Source organism: Phocoena sinus, chromosome 2, assembly GCF_008692025.1.
Source record: "Phocoena sinus isolate mPhoSin1 chromosome 2, mPhoSin1.pri, whole genome shotgun sequence".
Classification (NCBI taxonomy): Eukaryota; Metazoa; Chordata; class Mammalia; order Artiodactyla; family Phocoenidae; genus Phocoena; species Phocoena sinus.
The window spans coordinates 57,302,027-57,324,799 of record NC_045764.1 but is presented as its reverse complement, the minus strand read 5'-3'; the positions used below and the strand labels follow the sequence as shown (position 1 = coordinate 57,324,799).

Here is a 22,773-nt window from a genome sequence, read left to right as displayed (position 1 = left end):
CAAGCCGTGGGGAGTTAACTTTTCAACATTCTCAATCGCCTTTAAAAGAGAACGAGATATAAAGAGGATATACACTGGGAATTCCATCACACACTTTTGCAGTCTCCTCCTTGTAGAACGCCTCCCTGGCGGACTTCGCCTCTCCTCTTGGCACCTCCAGAACTGGCTGAGAAGCAAGCTGGTGATGCCCAGCAAATGGATGCTGAAAGAACATCCACGACCGGCGGGAGGTAGGAGGGGCCTGTCTCAGGTCTGTCTCATCTCCTTGGAGGGAGTCGCGAACCTGTGGGAGCCCGGTTCCCGGGCGCTGCACCCCGCCCCGGCGGGGGGTAGGAAGGGCCCTGGAGAAACGGACCCTTGAGGGGCCCGGCGTTCTCCCACCGACCCGGCGCAGCTTTTGAGAGCATCAGCGAGCGGAGTGGGGACAAAGGACAGAAGGGACCGGCGGAGCCCGGCCTTGCACAGCCTCTGGAGCGCGGGGACCGCTTGGTGGAGACAGAGGCGGGGCGGGGGCGCACCTCCCCGGGAGCGCTCGAGCTACTGTCCCCCACTGCGGCCGCCTAGCCGCCCTAGGGCCGGCGGGTGGTGGGGTGGGCCAGAAGGGACGGGTGGGAGGGTCGCGGGGGGGCGGGGGCGGGGCTCGTCACGTGGAGAGGCGCGCGGGGGTGGCCGGGGCGGGGGCGCGTGCTCGGCTCTTTAAAGGCGCGCGAGCCGAACCGCGAGAAGCGGCTCTGCGGCCGCAGGCGCAGGCCCGGGCTGACTTCCGAGACGCGCAGCTCTGGCCCCAAAATGCGCCGCTTACTGTGCCTGGTGCTGGCCGCGTCGCTCCCGCACGGTAAAGCCGCTGGTCTCCCAGCCCTCCACTCTTCGTCCGCGGGATCCCGGGCGCATCCCGGGTGGCTTGGGGCGCCCCGCGCCGGGCCCGGGTTTGGGGGTTCGCTCCCGCCGGGGGCGGCGGGGGTCGCTGTCGGCGGTGCCGGGTGAAGGCGAGCCCTGCTCGTATGGGCTGCGCTGCTTGGGCGGCCTGGGGTGCGGGCAGGGGGCGCGGGGCGCATCCCCTTTGGCCTTCCTTGAGCATCCCGCCCGGCTCTTCTCTCCTCTCCTGAAGTGTCCCTGCAAGGCGAGTTCCAGAGGAAGCTCTACAAGGACCTGGTCAAGAACTACAACCCTTTGGAGAGGCCCGTGGCCAACGACTCGCAGCCGCTCACCGTCTACTTTTCTCTGAGCCTTCTGCAGATCATGGACGTGGTGAGTCCCGGCCCGGCCCTGCCCGCCACCGCGTGCCTCGGTTTCCCCGGTCGCCTGGGAGGAGCCTGGCGCGCGCCCCGGCCACCTGTGCACGGGTACTTCAGACCTGCCTTGCCCTCGGTTTAGAAACTCAGGACGAAAGTATCTCCGTCCCGAGCCGGGAATCCTCAAGAACAGCTCCGAATGATCGCGTATTAGTACCCCTTATGGTATAAGTATTGGCATGCAGTCCGACATTTGGAGTCAATTTAGACATTTCTAGGCTTTTCTGCTGCCCGTGGTATGCACCTTCTCTGGGTAGAGGCCTGGCCCTGGGCTTTGCAGCTGGTTCATCTGTCCAGGCAAAGGGCCAACTCTGAGCATTTAGACCCCCTCCCCAATTCCAGTAATGGGCATTCTTTGCCTTCCTGGTGAGGGTAGTGCGGGTTGTCTTGCTCTGAGGATGAGCAAAGCTCCGCCACCGGGATACACTTGTCTGCTCCTTCAGGCAGCTGCTTTCAGCCCCACGGGCTTGCGCACTTCAATTGGCAGATCTGTGTAATATCTGGGTAAGTTTGTTCTTTCGCTCTTCTAGACTGCTTTGGATATTCAGTTGTCACATATTAAATATGGATATTGGATATTCAGTTGGCACATCCTCATACGATATAAATAGTTTACAAAAGTGTTTAAGTCATTATAAATGGGTTTCAGTGTCTAGCCTGTACAAGGCATTCATTGGACTGTGCTCTGGAGAAGTGTACAGGTGTGACGCTGTTTCAGGGAGGGAAGAATGTGGTGGGAAGGGGGTGTGAGAATAGCTACAATAGGTAGAAAGTGCTAAGAGCCTCCAGAGGTGTAAAAAGACAGGTAAGATTTCATTGTCCTGAAAATAAAGAGTGCCCGTTCCCTTACACTGATGTATGTTGCATCACTTAACCTAGTTAAATTGCTGTGATGAATGGCTTGCTTTCCCACATGACACCTGTGTTAAATATGTACTTCCTTCTACAGATAGACCCTATGCTTCAAAATATTGAATGTGCGTGTGATGACGTGGGCAGGTTATCACAGAGGAGGACTGTAAAGGCAGACAAGTGCTGTCTCGTGGGTTACCAGGGCAAAAATTCCTGTTTACAGAGCTTGGGCTGCAGGAAAGGGGAAAGGATGGAGATATGGGGTTAGGGGAAGAGGGGCTGGGAAAGCTGCCCCGGTGTTAAGCGGAGCCATGGTGGAGAAATGGAGTTACAGGGGCTTTGGAGCAGCACAGGCCTGCGGCATTTGGGGAGGCAAGTGCTTTATGGAGCAGCTTCTCTGTTACTTCAGAGAGCTCAGGATTTGTGCTTGGGACCTTTGGTAGGTTCTGGCTCTGCTCGTTTCTGGCTGGTTGTTCTGAGGAAAGTTTCTTAAACATCCTGAGTCTGTATTTTCCAGTTAATACATTGTTCTCACTGTGGATCTAGCAGGGAATGCACTTGACTTCCCAGCCCAGCAATCCTGTGAGCTCATGGAGTGGCCTTGAGCAAATTACTTTACCTTTCTAAGCCCTGTTTCCTCATGTGTAAATGAGAATAGTAATACCCACTTCACAGGGTCTTGAGAGGATTAAATAAGAGAAGGTGCTTGCCACACACTGGTGATTCACTGAAGGTTTGCTTGATCTTCCTTATGTAGCTACTCAACTCAAGGGTTGGGATGTCAGTGCCTAGAAAGGTGTGGTCTCTTGCTCAGGGTTGCTCATTGGTTAGAGGCAGGGCTGTGTGGAACGTCCACATTTGCCTTGCAAGCCCTTTGCATCTCCTGCCTCCTTTAGAATCTGTAACTTCTTTTGCAGAAAGAAGTCAGCTTAATTTATTTAAACTGCCTGAGTGTAACTGATTGAATGTAACTATCCTGAGATCCTGGGTGAAGAAGAAGTCTATTAGAAGTAATGAAATATGCAAACATTTGTATTCCAGCAGGACTTGGCTCTGTCTGGTTTTGAAGCAGAGCCAGGGCTTTCCAGCCAGACTCTTGGGATCCTGGACAGAGATACAGTGACTCATAAGTGATTCATGTGGCAGAGCCCTAACTGTTGTCAGGTTCTCTTTACAAATTTTGTTCCAGGGGTCCTTTGCCCATTCTGACTGGGCTGTTCTAGAGAACATTTTTTCTCCCAAATCTTGTTATTGTTGCCCTTTCTGCCAGCAGAGCTTTCCTGGCGGGAGTAATAGGGAGATAATGTGTGATTCTACATATCTTATTTTCATGGAAGATCATTTACCTGTTTATCAACTTATTCCACACATACTTATTGAAGGACTTGTGGACTTCGCTAGATTCTGGGAACTTATACATGGTTAAGGGATTATTTCTACTTCTAGAATTCACAGTCTATCTAGGGAGACTGACGTGTAAATCCAAGATTACATCACGTGTAATTGAACACAAATGTCTGTAAAGTGGTACAGACATACATAGTAGGAAATATTTACTTCCAGCCAGGGTGGCTAGGAATTAGATTTCTAAAGGTGAGTAGAAGTTTGCCAGTTGGAGAAAATAAGAAAGGCTTTCCAGGTGAGACGAACAGGGTGAGGAAAGATGAGAGTGGGGTGAGGACAGCACACCCTCAACAAGGTGTGTTCTGTGTAACACTGGCTCCCAGTTGATCTTTGCTGCGGGTTTTGCTGAAAAAGTTTTCAGAAACTTGAATGTGCTATGTGTATTGAGAATTTTTTAAAGGAGGGATATCATACTAACAAAACTACTAACTTTCTCTTAGGTACCCTTTTGTAAGAATGATGTTCTAGAAACACACCTTGCAAGGATAGGGTTATCTTTTGGTGGGAGGGCTGAGGTGAGTTCATACCATAGACAGAAGAGGTGTTGAACGTGAGGTGTGTCAAGTGGCTCTGCAGAGTTTACATTTTGCCCTGGACCCTCGCCTGGGTATCTCCCAGGACATGAGGTGGAGGTGGTGGTGTGCTAGAGGATTTGTGAAGCTGCAAGACCAGCTTGCCATTGCGTATTTTCCTAGAAATGGAAACAGTCCAAACCATTATATTTGTATTCAATCCAACAAGTATAAATTATAGACTAGAATGAAAAAAATGTGCATAAATTTCTAAAGACAAAGCCTGTGTTTTTAGAGGGATAGTTTTACCAGGCCCCCTTGGTGAGGCACGAGGTGAAGCATGGGAAGGGGTGGTGGATTTTCAATCAAGAGGAGGGATGTTACTAGATCTGTGTTTAGATCGAGGATGCTGAGGGCAGTGTATGTGTGGGACAGATTAAAGACAAGAGAAAGTGTAGGCAAAGGATGAAGAGGTCGAAACTAGAATGGTCACTGTGGGAATGTGGAGATGTGGACAGATTCCAGAGGCATTTTGGGTATACTATCTATGATATATAACTGTGTATGTGAACTTCATGTAGGTATATAGATAAATGTATTGAGTGGAAGTACCTAAATGCATACTCTGACTTACGGTGATTATTAATTTACTTCATGGGCTTGTATCTGGGCTGGGAATGAGATAATACCTAAGAAATCATTTTGAAGTGATGCAAGTGTAAGGTTCTTAAACTACCAACAGTTTCCAGAATATTTCTCCTTTGTGCATGCCATTTAGTCATTCACCTGTACACGTATATCTGAAGGCCATTCCGAGTGTTGATTTGCATAAAATAAATGTGTACAGTTATGAAAGCGTGGCCAGAAGGCAAGGTATTTAAAATGAATACTAGGAATCAACACAAAATTATATGGAAATGTATAATATATAATGATGCATGGATGATTTTTGTTCTTTTGTACATTTGGGATTGCAGAGTCAACTTTTTAGAAGCTTTAGTCACAAGACAGCAGAACAAAGTGGTTGTGCATTTGGGGTTTGCTACTGCAGAGGGCAGGCATGGGTGTGGAGCCCAGTATCTGAGGGCTTGTGTGTTATCTGAAATCCCTTGGCCTCTGCTCTGGTTTGTCAGACTTATGATTTTATATTTACTGTTCACTATGTAAAATGCTACAACTCTAACTTAATATTACCAAATATTTGCTGTAAAAATTGCACACCTTGAAGACAGTCTGTGAAGAAAACCCAAGGTGCCGTTATGTAATTATCCTAATAATGTTTTTATAAATGGTATTTCTTATAGCTACAGATACGTGTTTTGTGCAAGAAATCAAACTAAACAAAAAAAGGACTGCAGGGGGGAAAATCACCCAAATCACCATCACTCAAGGCCTTCTGGTGCAGTTCAGGCTGTCTTTTCTCTGTGTTTTGGGGTGTTTAGAGAAATATTTAAAAATTGAAATAGCATAACACCATTATGGTGCCTTAATCAATATTAGCAGGCATTACTTTTAAAGTGACATAAATAGGCCAAGTAATAAACTGAGTTTTAAAACAAAATTGTGTTATTTCCCCACTATTACATAACTCTCACCATCACTGCATATTCAATCCCTGTTCCTATTTTTATTTTAGAAATCTCTCATAAAGTATTTATTGAATTGATACATGATGTTACTTCTAAGCCTGGATGCTTTTAAATTTTGTCCCAGATATTGTATGTGAAAAATCACAGAGATAATTTGAAGATCTTCACACTACCTCCCTCCAGTTTTATGTTTGCTTCTGACCAACACACAGGCTATAGCTACCAGCAAGCACAAATCACCTTAATCTAGTTAGTGACTGAGTAGAGGAGGACCTGGGCTTCCGTTCCTGTGAGGGCTGGTTAGTTTCTGAATTTTGCATATATGTTTTAGGGTGTGCAAATAGAGAATTTAGCAGGGTCTTCCTTCTATTCTGTGGACCCTGCACCCCTATTTGTCCTGCTAGCTGTTGAGTCTGCCAAGATCTGTTTAAACTTTTGGCATTGTAGGTGTTGCTTTAGAAATCATCACATGGCTCTGGAAAAATGGCCCCAGATCCTGTTATTTTCCTAAACTTCCCTTTTCTGGACCTTGGCCCTGCTGTTCATCATTGCCCTGCTAGTTATCTGGTGCCTTCATGCACATGATCATTGCATTTTTCTAATTATTCTCACCGGAGGGCTGGTGAGAACTACCTTGTTCATCATTGCTGGTAGCAGAACTGAAATTCTAAATTAAAACTTGTTTACCATGCACCTTTGTAATTGATCCAGATTTATTAAGGTAGAAATTGTATCCCTCTTAAACCTCTTTATGGCTCTGGAACATAAACGTACAAAATTCTTTTAGCTTTTCAGGCTGGGGATTATGGGCACTTTTAATAAAGGAAGCTTTCTTGTAAATGTTGCCTTTCAAGTCTACCCCTGAAGATATTCCCCAAAGGCTCAGTTCTCTCAGAGCTCCTGATTCATCCTCGACATGATGTTAAAGGAAGAGAAGTGGTCTTGTCATGAAGAGATACCAGTGAAAATCTCTGCTCCCTTATTGATTTATCAGGATTAGGTAGTGTTTTACTTCTTAGAGAAGACGAAAGTAATTTGGAACTTTCTGATCCCATGCTCTTTATTTCAGTGATTTCCTTATTCCCACTCTACATTAGCTATAAACTGTTTTAGCAAAAAGAGCCCTCAAAGTAAAAACCAAAACCATTGTAAAAAAGTTTGCATGTGCACATTTATTTGTATATAAACACACACACACACACCTATTACTCTTATCTCTCCTTTTTGAATATGTTTTTGGATATCATAAGACATCACATAATATGCTTAAGTTTCCAAGAGAAAAAGCTAGAAGTTACAGCAAAAGCCATGGAGTCATAGCTCCCAGAGAGCCAAATAATTGGCTGAAACTAACATGAAATTAAGGAATTGTTTAAAATCCTGCAGGGGAGTAGGCTGTGGGAGAGGCCTGGACACAGGGCTGACTCCATGCTCTGAGTCAGGTAGTCAGGTAGTAGAAGGAGGAGCTGACCCATCCCCCCTGCAGGTGGCAGTGGGCAGAACGGGGTGGGGGTGGTGGGGGAACATTGTGGCGGCTGTGGTTAATGAGTGCCACCTGTGAGATGACTCCCAGGGTGGAAAATTTATTCTGGGATCACTGAGGGCAAATTGTCAGTAAAGATTGCTGTCTTGGGGTAAAAGAGGTTGTGTCTGAGCAAGAATAAATGTGTTTGCTTTATTTTGTGGAGAGAAGGCAAGTGGTCAGGTTGAGTTCCAGGTGTTTTGAAACGTTAGAATCGTAAAATGGTTTTCTACTACTCTACTGCAGCCGTCTTCAGAAGCTCACACATACAGTGTGTCATATGGAGGGGCTCAGATTAAGCAAATTAATCCGAGGCTGCTCACTGATTGATTAAACTCAAATTGATAACATTTACAATTGAAATCACTGTTCTGGAAACATTCATTTATTCACTGTTTTTTTGTAAGATGTTTTATTGACATTTGCAGTAACCTTTAACATGCTGGCTAGCTCTTAGGCAGATTTCATTTTTGAAGTCATTTTCAACTTTGAATTGCAGTGTAATATGTATCCACCGTGTAGCACAATATCAAAACCAACTTGGTGAATTATCACAGTGAACCCACGCAGGTAACCACCACCCAAGATGGCTCTTCCCCCCTTTTTTCCCACTGGAAAACCATTAACATGAAATCAAGTGCAAGGGTTTAGTTTTGCCCTTCTCCAGAACTTTATACAAGTGGAATCACACAGCACACAATATGTATTCTTTTGTTTTCTTTTACTCGCTTTTATTTTTGTGAGAGTCACCCAAGTTCTTGCCTGTTGCTCCAGTTTATTCATTTTTATCAAGTGGATATAACATGATTTGTTATTCTGTTGGTGGAGATTTAAGTTGTTTCTAGCTTTTGTCTTCTGAAGGACACTGCCATGAATATTCTAATTGCTCATGTCTTTTGATGCACATGTATTTGTATTTCTATCACGTATGTATATATATAGGAGGGGACTAGCCAGGCCATAGGATGCCATATCTTTAACTTTTCCAGATGAAGCCAAACCCTTTTCAAAATGATTATACCAATTAACATTCTCACCAGCAGCGTCTGAAAAATTCTTCTTGTTCTACATAATCACCCACACTTTGGATTTTAGTCTTTTAAATTTACCATTCTGGTGGGTGGGGAGTGATACTTCCTTGTGATTTTAATTAGCAGTTTCCTGATTACCAATAAAGTCGAGGACATTTTCATTTGTTAATTTTCCACTTGGATATCATCTTCTCTGACAAAGTGTTACAAAGTGTTTATTCATATCTCTTGCCTATTTTTATCTTTGTGTGTGTTGTGTGTGTGTGTGTATGGTTTTGTTTTTTCCTTATTGGTATTTGTATGAGTTTTTCTGTATTATGGACATGAGCCCTTTGTAAAATATTTTTGCAAGTATTTTCTTTGACTCTTTGGCTGGTCTTTTCACTCTTCATGTTCTTTCCCTCTTTTGTAAACTTTTAATTGAAGTAGCATATGCTTACAGATAAATGGATCTTTTGATGAACAGAAATTCTTAATTGCCTAATTTTGTAATTCGTTTCTTCTATGTTTAGGGCTTATGTTATCTTTAGAAAGTCTTACCCTTCCTCAAGCTCATGAAGATACTTTCCTATATATTTGCTTTTACGGGCTTTTTGTTGTTGTTTTACCTTCACGTGGAAATCTCGACTGATGATTACTTTGGTTTTCAAGGATAATTTAAGGGTTGTTAGTGTAATGACTGCACAATTGGTGAACTTTCTCACATTTAGACATTGTATTATCCACTGTGTCTGCCCCCAAATGGACATTTCAGTTATTTAGCGTGTGCATAATACGGAGAAAATGTAGGGGCTATGACATTTTTAATATGACACAAATGAACCTATCTACAAAACAGAAAGAGACTCACAGACATAGAAAACAGACTTGTGGTTGCCAAGGAGGGGGTAGGGGAGGGATGGATTGGGAGTTTGGGGTTAGCAGATGCAAAGTAGTAAAAATGAATAAAGCAGGGATTACAAACTAGCCCACAGATTAAAAATCTGCCCACTGCCTGTTTTTGTAAATAAAGTCTTACTGGAACACACACACTCACAAATAAATGTCAGCAGGGCACACACAGCATTTACAGAGCCAACAATAAAGGATTTCTGAAAAGTCCTGGGCCCTCTCCACATTTCCCATTGCTGACCATTTCCCAGAGACTTTCAGCTGCCTCTGTTTCTGATTATGACTCCTATTTTAATACTCTGTTTATAGTCCTCTTCCTGGATTGATCAACTTTACCCATTTTCTGTGAATTCCTGCTATGACAGATATGAACTTGGCTCATTCACAGCTCTCCCCACCTCCTCTCTTAACCTCTGTTCTCACTTCTTCCACTGCTCACTTTTGCATCTTCAGAAGGGCAAAACGGGTTAAGGGCATCAACAGGATGGTGACAGATGGAAATTAACCTTCTGGTGGTAAGCATGCTGCAGTGTGTACAGAAGTTGAAATGTAAGGTATAGGTCAAACTTATATGATGTCATAAACCAATATTGTGATATCAATTATATGTGAAATCTAAAATATGACACAAACATATCTAGAAAGAGAAACAGACTCGCAGACATAGAGAACAGACTTGTCGTTGCTAAGGGGAAGAGGGGTTGGCAGAGGGATGGATTGGGAATTTGGGATTAGCAGATGCAAACTATAACATATAGAATGGATAAATAACAAGGTCCTACTGTATAGCACAGGGAGCTATATTCAATATCCTGTGATAAACCATAATGGAAAAGAATATGAAAAAGAATGTATATGTATAACTGAATCACTTTGTTGTATAGCAGAAACTAATACAACATTGTAAATCAACTATACTTCAATAAAATAAATTTTAAAAAGTTACCTCAATAAAAAATTAAGAGTAATCTTAACTATATCTACAAACTAACTTGGTGAAAAATAAAAAAAACAGTCTTAAAGCTTCTTGTTATTTCTGTCACCCGGAATTCAGTTTTCCTTTTCTGTAATCACTCCCGTTCTGTCCCTACTTCTCTCGAAGTCCTTCCATCTCCATGTTGTTAACATGTACATTCCATACTTTAGCCATATTTAATTTCTTTGTAATTTAAAGTTGGCTTGATTCAACTTAAAAAGAAAAAAAAATGCAGCCCTCTGTGACAGTGTAAGCACCGTTCTCTGCAAAACCATTTTTCTAAGCCCCTGTTTCCTTCTGTGTGGGTTTAGTGCTGTGGCTTCCATGCCATTCAGTTGAGTGTTCCTGTTGTCAGCTGATCTGGGGTCAAGCTGAGATGCTCTCCCTTTTTATTTTCTTCACCAAACCTTATTGTACCTTCCTTTCCCGATGTCTTTGGTCACGCTGTCCGTCCTCTGTGTCCTCCTTTTGCTGTTCCCTCTGTCCTTTGTACATTTGCCCCTCTTTCTTTGAGGATACCGCTTGGAGGGTTGTCCTTTCCTTCTTTATTTTTGTAGTTCATTTGTTTTAAACCAAACAATGTTATTTCTTCTAGGGTAGGGTTACTTTTCTGCCTTTCTTTTAATTTTGCTTATTTGTCTTTCCGTTTATTTCTACTATTTGTTTGGCAAGACTTCCTAAAGTGCCTTCTGATTCTTAGTATTCTCTTCCTATTTTTAAATTGGGAACAGAAACATTGATAGAAGTGCTATATCAGATGGGGGCTGTTACATTTTTGAGGACCCTAAATGCTCAAGGACTGAATGCTTTGCTTCAAGGCACCTCTTTTTTTTAAATAGATCTTTATTGGAGTATAATTGCTTCACATTACTGTGTTAGTTTCTCTTCTTCATTAGCTTCTTTGTTCCCTAATTCAGGGCTGTCCAATGGAAATGTAATATCAGCTCCAGATGTGATTTTAGATTTTCTGGTGGTCACATTTAAAAAGGAAAATGGTGCAGGGAACATTAATTTTAATAAGTATCTTACTTAGCCTAGTATTCCTAAATTATTAAAGTTGCAATGGGTAGCAAACATAAAAAATGTTAATGAGCTAGTTAATGCTTTTAGGGGAGGGCAGAGCTAAGCTATGGAAATCCTGTGTGTTAGGCTCACAGCACTGGCCACACATCCACGACTCGAGCCACGTTTTGGAGTGGCTACCATATTGTACTGTACAGCGCTCACTGATCAGATCAGTTTGTTTGAGTTTTCACTCCGTGGAGTGAGGAGAAACCTGGTTGCTCATTATTGTCAGAAGGGAGTTGACAAAGCTTTCTCTGAATTCACCTGTGACAGCTCCACTCCATACTCCCTGCCCTCCTCCAGACTCAGGGCACTTCTGAACTCTGTGGGTTTCTACGTGGCAGACCTGCTACCTCCATCCTGAAGCCCCTCCCCAGTGTTCAGCACCGGGCTTCCTTCATCTGCTTTTGCAGTTACCAAACCTCCGTCTGTGTGTGTGTTCTCTTCCTGTAGTGTATTGAAATACCTTGTCTTTTTATGGCCCCATTCCCATTCTCTTTGTTTTGGGAAGTTTATACCTGTCGACTGAAAAAAATGCACAAGCTAAAAGTTGAGAATTATGTTTTATTTGGTGGACAGAACTGAGGACTTAGGCCCGGGAGGCAGCCTCTCAGGTAGCTCTGAGCGACGTCTTGTCTCTGAAGAGGGAAGGGAGGAGCCAGGGTATATGGGAGTTTTTGCAACAAAGACCAAGTGGTCAGAACATCAGAAGATTACTGTTAATTAAAGAAAACCAGACATCTCAAGTTAAGGAATTCAGTGCTTTTCTATGTATGGGAAGATGCGAGAGTCTGGGGTCACTGAAATCATTCCTTTGATATGTACCTCAGCTCTCTGGGGCCAGTATCCTGTGCTTTCTCATCCTGAGTCCCCTCAGGGTGCATGTTTGGGGGTGGCTGCAGTGACCGACTGCTTGATGGCGGGCATCCTGTTTCCATCCCACGTTCCCTCAGAGTTCACCACCCAGGGAGGCTGTAATATGATGGCTTGGTGGCTGCAACATCCTCTGTTTCCTGATCTGGCAGGCAACATGTTTTCATTGACTTACTGTTTCCGTTCTTTATTTTAATTTGAGTGGTCTTGGGGGGAACGGGGAAATAGATCAGTATAAGCTGACATCTTAAGCTAGAAACTCAGAGGATACTCATATCAGCAAATAAGCAAATGGGCAAAATATATGTTATTTTCTCTTTTTAATTAATTATTTGATTCACAAATCCATGTCAGTATTTCTGCAATATCATTTTGATATATTTTTTTAAATTTCTGAGATATACATTTTAAAGTAATAACTAGAATTATGACTTATAACATTATACCAAAACATATAAGATTTTTAGAGAATTCATGTGATGTCTGAAACATTTATATTAACATATTTTCATACAAATTACCCAAGGAAAGTTTAGTATTAGTTTTTTTATTTGTTTGGTTTTTTATACTGCAGGTTCTTATTAGTCATCAGTTTTATACACATTAGTGTATACATGTCAATTCCAATTGCCCAATTCAGCACACCACCATCCCCACCCCACCGCGGTTTTCCCCCCTTGGTGTCCATATGTTTGTTCTCTACATCTGTGTCTCAACTTCTGCCCTGCAAACCGGTTCATCTGTATCATTTTTCTAGGTTCCACACACATGCATTAATATACAATATTTGTTTTTTCTCTTTCTCACTTCACTTTGTATGACAGTCTCTAGATCCATCCACGTCTCAACAAATGACGCAATTTCTTTCCTTTTTATGGCTGAGTAATATTCCACTGTATATATGTACCACATCTTCTTTATCCATTCATCTGTTGATGGGCATTTAGGTTGCTTCCATGACCTGGCTATTGTAAATAGTGCTGCAGTGAAGATCCGGGTGCATGTGTGTTTTTGAATTATGATTTTCTCTGGGTATATGCCCAGTAGTGGGATTGCTGGATCATATGGTAATTCTATTTTTAGTTTTTTAAGGAACCTCCATACTGTTCTCCATAGTGGCTGTATCAATTTACATTCCCACCAACAGTGCAAGAGGGTTCCCTTTTCTCCACACCCTCTCCAGCATTTGTTGTTTGTAGATTTTCTGATGATGCCCATTCTACCTGGTGTGAGGTGATACCTCATTGTAGTTTTGATTTGCATTTCTCTAATAATTAGTGATGTTGAGCAGCTTTTCATGTGCTTCTTGGCCATCTGTATGTCTTCTTTGGAGAAATGTCTATTTAGGTCTTCTGCCCATTTTTGGATTGGGTTGTTTCTTTAATATTGAGCTGCATGAGCTCTTTATATATTTTGGACATTAATCCTTTGTCCGTTGATTCGTTTGCAAATATTTTCTCCCATTCTGAGGCTGTCTTTTCATCTTGTTTATGGTTTCCTTTGCTGAGTAAAAGCTTTGAAGTTTCATTAGGTCCCATTTATTTTTCTTTTTATTTCCATTACTCTAGGAGTTGGATCAAAAAAGATCTTGCTGTGATTTATATCAAAGAGTGTTCTTCCTATGTTTTCCTCTAAGAGTTTTATAGTGTCCAGTCTTACATTTAGGTCTCGAATCCATTTTGAGTTTATTTTTGTGTATGGTGTTAGGGAGTGTTCTAATTTCATTCTTCTACATGTAGCTGTCCAGTTTTCCCAGCACCACTTATTGAAGAGGCTGTCTTTTCTCCATTGTATATCTTTGCTTCCTTTGTCATAGATTAGTTGACCATAGATGTGTGGGTTTATCTCTGGGCTTTCTATCTTGTTCCATTGATCTACGTTTCTGTTTTTGTGCCAGTACCATATTGTCTTGATTACTGTAGCTTTGTAGTATAGTCTGAAGTCAGGGAGTCTGATTCCTCCAGCTCCATTTTTTTCCCTCAAGACTGCTTTGGCTATTCCTGGTCTTTTGTGTCTCCATACAAATTTTTAGGTGATTTGTGGTAGTTCCATAAAAAATACCATTGGTAATTTGATAGGGATTGTATTGAATCTGTAGATTGCTTTGGGTAGTATAGTCATTTTCACAATATTGATTCTTCCAATCCAAGAACATGGTATATCTCTCCATCTGTTTGTATCATCTTTAATTTCTTTCATCAGCGTCTTATAGTTTTCTGCGTACAGGTCTTTTGTCACCCTAGGTAGGTTTATTCCTAGGTATTTTATTCTTTTTGTTGCAATGGTAAATGGGAGTGTTCCCTTAATTTCCCTTTCGTTTTTCATCATTAGTGTATAGGAATGTAAGAGATTTCAGTGCATTAATTTTGTATCCTGCAACTTTACCAAATTCATTGATTAGCTCTAGTAGTTTTCTGGTGGCATTTTTAGGATTCTCTATGTATAGTGTCATGTCATCTGCAAACAGTGACAGTTTTACTTCTTCTTTTCTGATTTGTATTCCTTTTATTTCTTTATCTTCTCTGATTGCCCTGGCTAGGACTTCCAAAACTATGTTGAATAATAGTGGTGAGAGTGGACTTCCTTATCTTGTTCCTCATATTAGAGGAAATGCTTTTAGTTTTTCACCATTGAGAATGATGTTTGCTGTGGGTTTGTCGTATATGGCCTTTATTATGTTGAGGTAGGTTCCCTCTATGCCCACTTTCTGGAGAGTTTTTATCATAAATGGGTGTTGAATTTTGTCAAAAGCTTTTTCTGCATCTATTGAGATGATCATATGGTTTTTATTCTTCAGTTTGTTAATATGGTGTATCACATTGATTGATTTGCGTATATTGAAGAATCCCTGCATCCCTGCGATAAATCCCACTTGGTCATGGTGTATGATCCTTTTAATGTGTTGTTGGATTCTGTTTGCTAGTATTTTGTTGAGGATTTTTGCATCTATATTCATCAGTGATATTGGTCCGTAATTTTCTTTTTTTGTAGTGTCTTTGTCTGGTTTTGGTATCAGGGTGATGCTGGCCTCATAAAATGAGTTTGGGAGTGTTCCTTCCTCTGCAATTTTTTGGAGGAGTTTGAGAAGGGTGGGTGTTAGCTCTTCTCTAAATGTTCGATAGAATTCACCTGTGAAGCCATCTAGTCTTGGACTTTTGTTTGTTGGAAGATTTTTAAACCCAGTTTCAATTTCATTACTTGTGATTGTTCTGTTCATATTTCTGTTTCTTCCTGGTTCAGTCTTGGGAGGTTATACCTTTCTAAGAATTTGTCCATTTCTTCCAGGTTGTCCATTTTATTGGCATAGAGTTGCTTGTAGTAGTCTCTTAGGATGCTTTGTATTTCTGCAGTGTCTGTTGTAACTTCTCCTTTTTCATTTCTAATTTTATTGATTTGAGTCCTTTCCCTCTTTTTCTTGATGATAAACAATTTTGTTTATCTTCTCAAAGAACTGGCTTTTAGTTTTATTGATCCTTGCTATTGTGTTCTTTGTTTCTATTTCATTTATTTCTGCTCTGATCTTTATGATTTCTTTCCTTCTGCTAACTTTCGGTTTTGTTTGTTCTTTCTGTAGGTCCTTTAGGTGTAAGGTTAGATTGTTTACTTGAGTTTTTTCTTGTTTCTTGAGGTAGGCTTGTATAGCCATAAACTTGCTTCTTAGAAATGCCCTTGCTGCATCCCATAGATTTTGGATAGTCATGTTTTCATTGTCATTTGTATCTAGGTATTTTTTGATTTCCTCTTTGATTTCTTCAGTGATCTTTTGGTTATTTAGTAATGTATTGTTTAGCCTCTATGTGTTTGTGTGTTTTACATTTTTTTCCCTGTAATTCATTTCTAATCTCATAGCATTGTGGTCAGAAAAGATGCTTGACATGATTTCAATTTTCTTAAATTTTCTGAGGCTGGATTTGTGACCCAAGATGTGATCTATCCTGGAGAATATTCCATGCGCACTTGAGAAGAAAGAATCCTCTGCTGTTTTTGGATGGAATGTCCTATAAATATCAATTAAATCTATCTGGTCTATTGTGTCATTTAAAGCGTCTGTTTCCTTATTTATTTTCATTTTGGATGATCTGTCCATTGGTGTAAGTGAGGTGTTAAAGTGCCCCAATATTATTGTGTTACTGTTTGTTTCCTCTTTTATAGGTGTTAGCAGTTGCCTTATGTATTGAGGTGGTCCTGTGTTGGGTGCATATGTATTTATAATAGTTATATCTTCTTCTTGGTTGATCCCTTGATCAATATGTAGTGTCCTTCTTGTGTCTTGTAACATTCTTTATTTTAAAGGCTATTTTATCTGATATGAGTATAGCTAGTCCATCTTTCTTTTGATTTCCACTTGCATGGAATTTCTTTTTCCATCCTCTGACTTTCAGTCTGTATGTGTTCCTAGGTCTGAAGTGGGTCTCTTGTAGACAGCATATATATGGGTCTTGTTTTTGTATCCATTCAGTAAGACTGTGTCTTTTGGTTGGATCATTTAATCCATTCACGTTTAAGCTGATTATCGATATGTATGTTTCTATTACCATTTTCTTAATTGTTTTGGGTTTATTTTTGTAGGTCCTTTTCTTCTCTTGTGTTTCCCACTTAGAGAAGTTCCTTTAGCATTTGTTGTAGAGCTGGTTTGGTGGTGCTGAATTCTCTTAGCTTTTGCTTGTCTGTAAAGCTTTTGATTTCTCCATCGAATCTGAATGAAATCCTTTCTGGGTAGAGTAATCTTGGTTGTAGGTTCTTCCCTTTCATCACTTTAAGTAGATCATGCCACTCCCTTCTGGCTTGTAGAGTTTCTGCTGAGAAAACTGTTGTTAACCTTATGGGAGTTCCCTTGTATGTTATTTGTCATTTTTCCCTTGCTGCTTTCAATATTTTTTCTTTGCCTTTAATTTTTGCCAGTTTGATTAGTATGTGTCTCGGCATGTTTCTCCTTTGGTTTATCCTGTATGGGACTCGCTGCACTTTCTGGACATGGGTGGCTATTTCTTTTCCCGTGTTAGGGAAGTTTTGGACTATAATCTCTTCAAACATTTTCTCTGGTCCTCTCTCTCTCTATTCTCCTTCTGGCACCCCTGTAATGCGAATGTTCTTAAGTTTAATGTTGTCCCAGAGGTCTCTTAGGCTGTTCTCATTTCTTTTCATTCTTTTTTCTTTATTCTGTTCCGCAGCAGTGAATTCCACCATTCTGTGTTCGAGGTCACTTATCTGTTCTTCTGCCTCAGTTATTCTGCTATTGATTCCTTCTAGTGTATTTTTCATTTCAGTTATTGTATTGTTCCTCTCTGTTTGTTTGTTCTTTAATTCTTCTAGGTCTTTGTTAAACATTTCTTGCACCTTCTCGGTCTTCGCTTCCATTCTTTTTCCGAGGTCCTGGAATATATTCACTACGATTATTCTGAATTCTTTTTCTGGAAGGTTGCCTATCTCCACTTCATTTAGTTGTTTTTCTGGGGTTTTATCTTGTTCCTTCATCTGGTACATAGCCCTCTGCCTTTTCATCTTGTCTGCCTTTCTGTGGATGGGGTTTTTTTTCCACAGGCTGCAAGATTGTAGTTCTTCTTGCTTCTGCTGTTTGCCCTCTGGTGGATGAGGCTATCTAAGAGACTTGTGTAAGTTTCCTGATGGGACTGGTGGTGGGTAGAGCTGACTGTTGCTCTGGTGGGCAGAGCTCAGTAAAACTATAATCCACTTGACTGTTGATGGGTGGGGCTGGGTTCCCTCCCTGTTGGTTTTTTGGCCTGAGGCAACCCAACACTGGAGCCTACCTGGCCGCTTTTGTGGGGCTAATGACAGACTCTGGAACGGCTCATGCCAAGGAGTACTTCCCAGAACTTCTGCTGCCCCCACTTGTCCCCACGGTGAGCCACGACCCCCCTCCCGCCTCTGCAGGAGACCCTCCAACACTAGCAGGTAAGTCTGGTTCAGTCTCCCCTGGGGTCACTGTTCCTTCCCCTGGGTCCCGATGCACAGACTACTTTGTGTGTGCTCTCTAAGAGTGGAGTCTCTGTTTCCCCCAGTCCTGTCGAAGTCCTGCAGTCAATTCCCAGTAGGCCTCAAAGTCTGATTCTCTAGGAATTCCTCCTCCTGTTGCTGGTCCCCCAGGTTGGGAAGCCTGATGTGTGGCTCTGAACCTTCACTCCAGTGGGTGGACTCCTGGGTATGAATGTTCTCCAGTGTGTGAGTCACCCACCCAGCAGTTATGGGATTTGATTTTACTGTGATTGCGCCCCTCCTACTGTCTCATTGTGCCTGCTCCTTTGTCTTTGGATGTGGAGTATCTTTTTTGGTGAGTTCCAGTGTCTTCCTATCGATGATTGTCCAGCAGCTAGTTGTGATTCTGGTGTTCTCGCAAGAGGGAGTGAGAGCCCGTCCTTCTACTCCGCCATCTTGGTTCCTCCCCCTCTCATTTTGATATTTAATGGGTTCCTTCAAACTGATAATTTGGAGAATACTTGGGCAAAATTGTGTCTGTTATTTTCTTAAATCAGTGCAGTTCATTGGAAAGGTGTATGAGCATGTCCTTCAGATGGTTTTTAGTGAATTGAATATATGCCTACAAGGTATTATCTAAAAAAAAATACAATTAGAAGTTGTAGTGTCCTATTCCACGGCTACACCTTTGACTTAATCAAGAATGAGTATTTTACATACTTCTTACATTTATGATTTATTTAAATGTAAATGAATGTTTCCTTCAATGTAGCCCCTGTAGAAGGAGATGCAGTTATTCTAAGAAAGCTATTAAAATATCAAATAGTTTCGGACTCCTGTTAGGATTAAAGCCCGATTATTTGAAAATTTTTGGTAAAGATATTCTTCTTTTCAGAATGAGTTTATTTATTAGGACTGGCAGGTGTACCTCAAAGCAGGGTCTCATGATGGATGTTGATGGCTCACAAATGAGATGGAGATGGATTTTCTGTTTTTATTTTTGTTTTGGATGCATATAATCTGACACTGGAGAAAAATAAAAATTCCCCAAAGTGTCCTAAGCAACTTAAAACAGTTCTCTACTGACTATTTTCAAAGATTGCCTTAATGAGGTAATGAACTTTTTGGTATGTTAGTTTGAAAAATTTATAGCTTATATATTAGTGAATGAAACATTTTGTGGGTCTTAAAAATCAATTGGTCCAAAACTTTAAAACTTGAGAAAACATTAAAAAACTATTTTACAAGTTTTTTTTTAATCCAAAAACATTACTCTTAGATTTTTTTCATTAAATGTTGTAGCTATTCAGCAAATTATGACTGAATCATTTAGGACAATATTTTATATTTGCCTAAAATATCTGGAGATGGAGGATCAACAGAATTCCTTGATGGAAACTAAAGAATAACAGGCATGTTGATAAAAAAACAGACAAAGCCCAGAGAATCCCGATATTTGCAAACATTCAAGTGCTTCTGGCTAGTCTTCAGGGGCACATTCTATAGACAAAATTGCATGCAGCATAGATATTTAGAAATAGGAGAATATCTCCGAATCAGGTTTATCCTCTGTATTAGTGGTCTTGTGTTTTTAAGTTCCAGAGTAAATGGAAACTGCACCAGAGGCTTTTCTCTGGAAGTCTTTATACCCAGGAGCAGTCTGTACTGACATCTGGTCTCAGGAATGAGAGGCATTGAAGGCAGCTCTCTGTCCAGGAGTTGGACTAATACCCAGCTGCAGGAAGGTCCCCCTTACCTCCTTTCTTTCCCTTGGAGGGCATCAGGCCAGTTGGACCCCTCCTCCTGTTCCATGTATAGAACAATTAATGTGATGGCCACTGCCCAGGACGCTTCTTTGTCAGTAACAATTGGGCATGCATTAAAGCAACAGTGTGCAGATGGCACCTTCATTGTTGATGACAGGAAAAATTATAGGCAGTGGATTAAATTAAAAACTGAAAGGGAATGAATACTCATGACAGGAAATGTGTTTCCTTTCCAGTGGTGGTTTGCATCTGCAGGGAGCAGCTGGTCATTGATGTGTCATCACAAACCAGCTTTCCACCGGCTCCCTCCATTTTTTTCCAGATGTCCCCTTAAAAGCACACAGGGGCTTCCCTGGTGGCGCGGTGGTTGAGAGTCCGCCTGCCGATGCAGGGGACACGGGTTCGTGCCCCGGTCTGGGAGGATCCCACATGCCGCGGAGCGACTGGGCCCATGAGCCATGGCTGCTGGGCCTGTGCGTCCGGAGCCTGTGCTCCGCAACGGGAGAGGCCACAGCAGTGAGAGGCCCACGTACCACACACACACAAAAAAGCACACAGAATTAGACAGAAATACTTTTAAAGAGCTTGAAACTTAATCTCAAATAGAGGAAGGGAATAGTACGATGGGATACGTGATGTGGCTTTCTCTGGATTGGAAAGATTGCACCTATTTCAGAAAGGCTGCTCTTTTGGAGGAAAATGAGACTCTTTCTGAGTTTATCTTCATCGTTGTAGGAAATCTGGAAAGGGTGGTGGGTGTCGACCTGATCTCGGAGAGGCAGCATTGAGCGGTGGTGTGAAGTGAGATCTTAGTTCCCTGCCCAGGAATTGAACCTGGGTAGCCTGGATGAAAACCAGGAATCCTAGCCACCAGACCAGCAAGGGCTAGAGGTTAGAAGCTATTTTTTTCCCTGGCTTTTGCCCCCAGTGAAAAAATGCATTTCTCAGGGAGGCAAAAACTGTAAAAACAGCTACAAAGTTTATTAGTAGAGACACAGCACGATGGGAGAGCACACAGAGAAACAGTTTGTTTAGTGAAGATAGGAGCAAGGCAGAGAGAGAGAAAGGGTGTGGGCGTCCTCCTTAATGAGGAGGAGCTGAGGAGGAGCACAGTGAAGAGGTGGTTAAATCATTCATATAGGGCAGTTCTTCGGGTCCTTGTTTACCTTTGGCCAATTATCTGGTTTCTTTTTCCACACTTGACCTGCCCTAGGGCCCTCCCCAACATGCGTGCGAAACTTTTTTCCCAGATGGATTCCAGCCCAGAGGCCTGTGACACTGCTGCCTTAGCATCACATATTATGGGGTGGTGCCTCCTTCTGTTTGACCCCAAGGAGCCTTTCTGCCCATGTGTAGTGTCTCCTTTGCTCCAAGGAAGGGAAATAGATGACCTATTGATCCTTTACTCAAACATGTGTTCCTGCCATGACTGTTATTTTAAGATGTCTGCAGGAGATAAAGCCTGGCTAGCTACCCTGTTTCTGTTGTTACTTTCATTTCCCAGAGCAAACAGGAGGCTGGTTGTAAATATCTAACCTGGAGCCCACCTATCTGCTGTCTCAGGAAATGCAAACAGGAGGCTAATTTTAAGTATCTGGCCTGAAGCCCACTTTTTTCTGTCCCGAAGAAATGTAAATAGGAGGCCAGTTGTAAATGCCTAGCCTGGAGCCCATCCATCTCCTGCCTCAGACCTGGGCTGGGGGGTATTCAGGGCCTGTCTCCCCTGCTAATAGGTAGATTTTTAGGTGTATATCAGTGTCTGTATTTGAAAAGCGCCCTAAAATGGCATCATTTCTATGCGTGTAAATTTAAGTTTTCAGACACTTTCACACACCTAATTTTTGTCTCTTCTTTGATCATATGAATGAGGTGTTATATTATTAGGACCGTTCTTGTATAGGCAGAGAAGATTTGGGGACTTGAACCCAGGCATTCTTCATATTTTTTGTTTGGGGATATTTTTGTTTTTTAATTTTTAAATATGTTATACAATATTCAAGATAGCCAAATAGATGACCAGTGAGATTTTATTATTATTTTGAATAATTTTGGGGGGTATTTGATGTGTCTTATTTCCTTCCAGTTATTTTTGTTTCTGATGCTCAGATTATCAAGGTGACTCCTGTCCTTTTGGTAGGGTCATTATGATCCTTGATAGCTGCTCTACTTTCTAGAACAAAATAAAATGAGGTGTCCCAAGGCTTTCTTGTACCTCCCACTCCAGACCTGAATCTACTTGATTATCAAGAAGCCTGTCAATGGGAAACTATTTGGAAACCACGGATTGACAGCAGGCATTGGAATAAATTCTGACCTGCGCCTAGTAAGTATCTCAGAAAGAGATAACTGAGCAAATGGGAAGTAAAAATATAAATGAATGATCTTTTTAAAGAAGCTTCTACAGTTCAAGGAAGACATGAAAACTTGGATGTAAAAGACCCACTGAGCACTTCAATTTCAGCGCACCAAGGATAAGAAAAAAAAATCTTAATTTCATTCAGAACAGAGGGAAATCATTTGCCAAAGAATAATTGCTAAACTGGGTTTTGAGAAGACAGTAGGCTATAATGTCAGAAATTGATAATTATCCCCAGATTTCTACAAAGCCAAGTAGAAAAATAAACAAAATTTTCAAATATGCAAGAATCCATCCACATTTTACCACCCACAGATTATCTGAAAGCATTGCTAGGTAATGTATTCCAGTTATGCAAAAACCAAAACAAACCCTAACCAAAGTAAGTGGGGTGTAAAAAAAACTAGTCAGAGGTCAGAAAAAAATTTCCATCAAGCTTAATCGTGTCAAACAACAACCATCCCTGTAATGTTAATAGCAATCTGTAACCCAAATATGTGTATTTCTCTCTCTCTCTCTCTGTATATATATAAATGAAAATATATGTTTTCAAAATTTTTAAATAACCACTATACGAGCAGAAAGATGTTCTAACATTTTGAAATCTTGAGGGGAAACTGGAACAAAGAAACTTGAACATTCCAATAATGTTTAGAAATGGTTTTAAGAAGTACAATGAAACACTGTGGGAAAACAGCAGCACATGATGA

At 41.5% G+C, this 22,773-nt stretch overlaps 1 protein-coding gene across 1 annotated transcript in view; it reads left to right on the top strand.

Moving 5' to 3' along the window:
• The first annotated feature begins 728 nt into the window (after positions 1 to 728).
• The window catches only part of CHRNA7 (cholinergic receptor nicotinic alpha 7 subunit), a 124,919-nt gene continuing 102,874 nt past the window's right edge, over positions 729 to 22,773 (top strand). The window contains exons 1-2 of the mRNA XM_032623156.1: positions 729 to 835; positions 1,109 to 1,248. Coding sequence (XP_032479047.1) covers positions 790 to 835; positions 1,109 to 1,248 — 186 coding nt within the window. The 5' untranslated portion in view covers positions 729 to 789. The remainder of the gene's footprint in view (positions 836 to 1,108; positions 1,249 to 22,773) is intronic.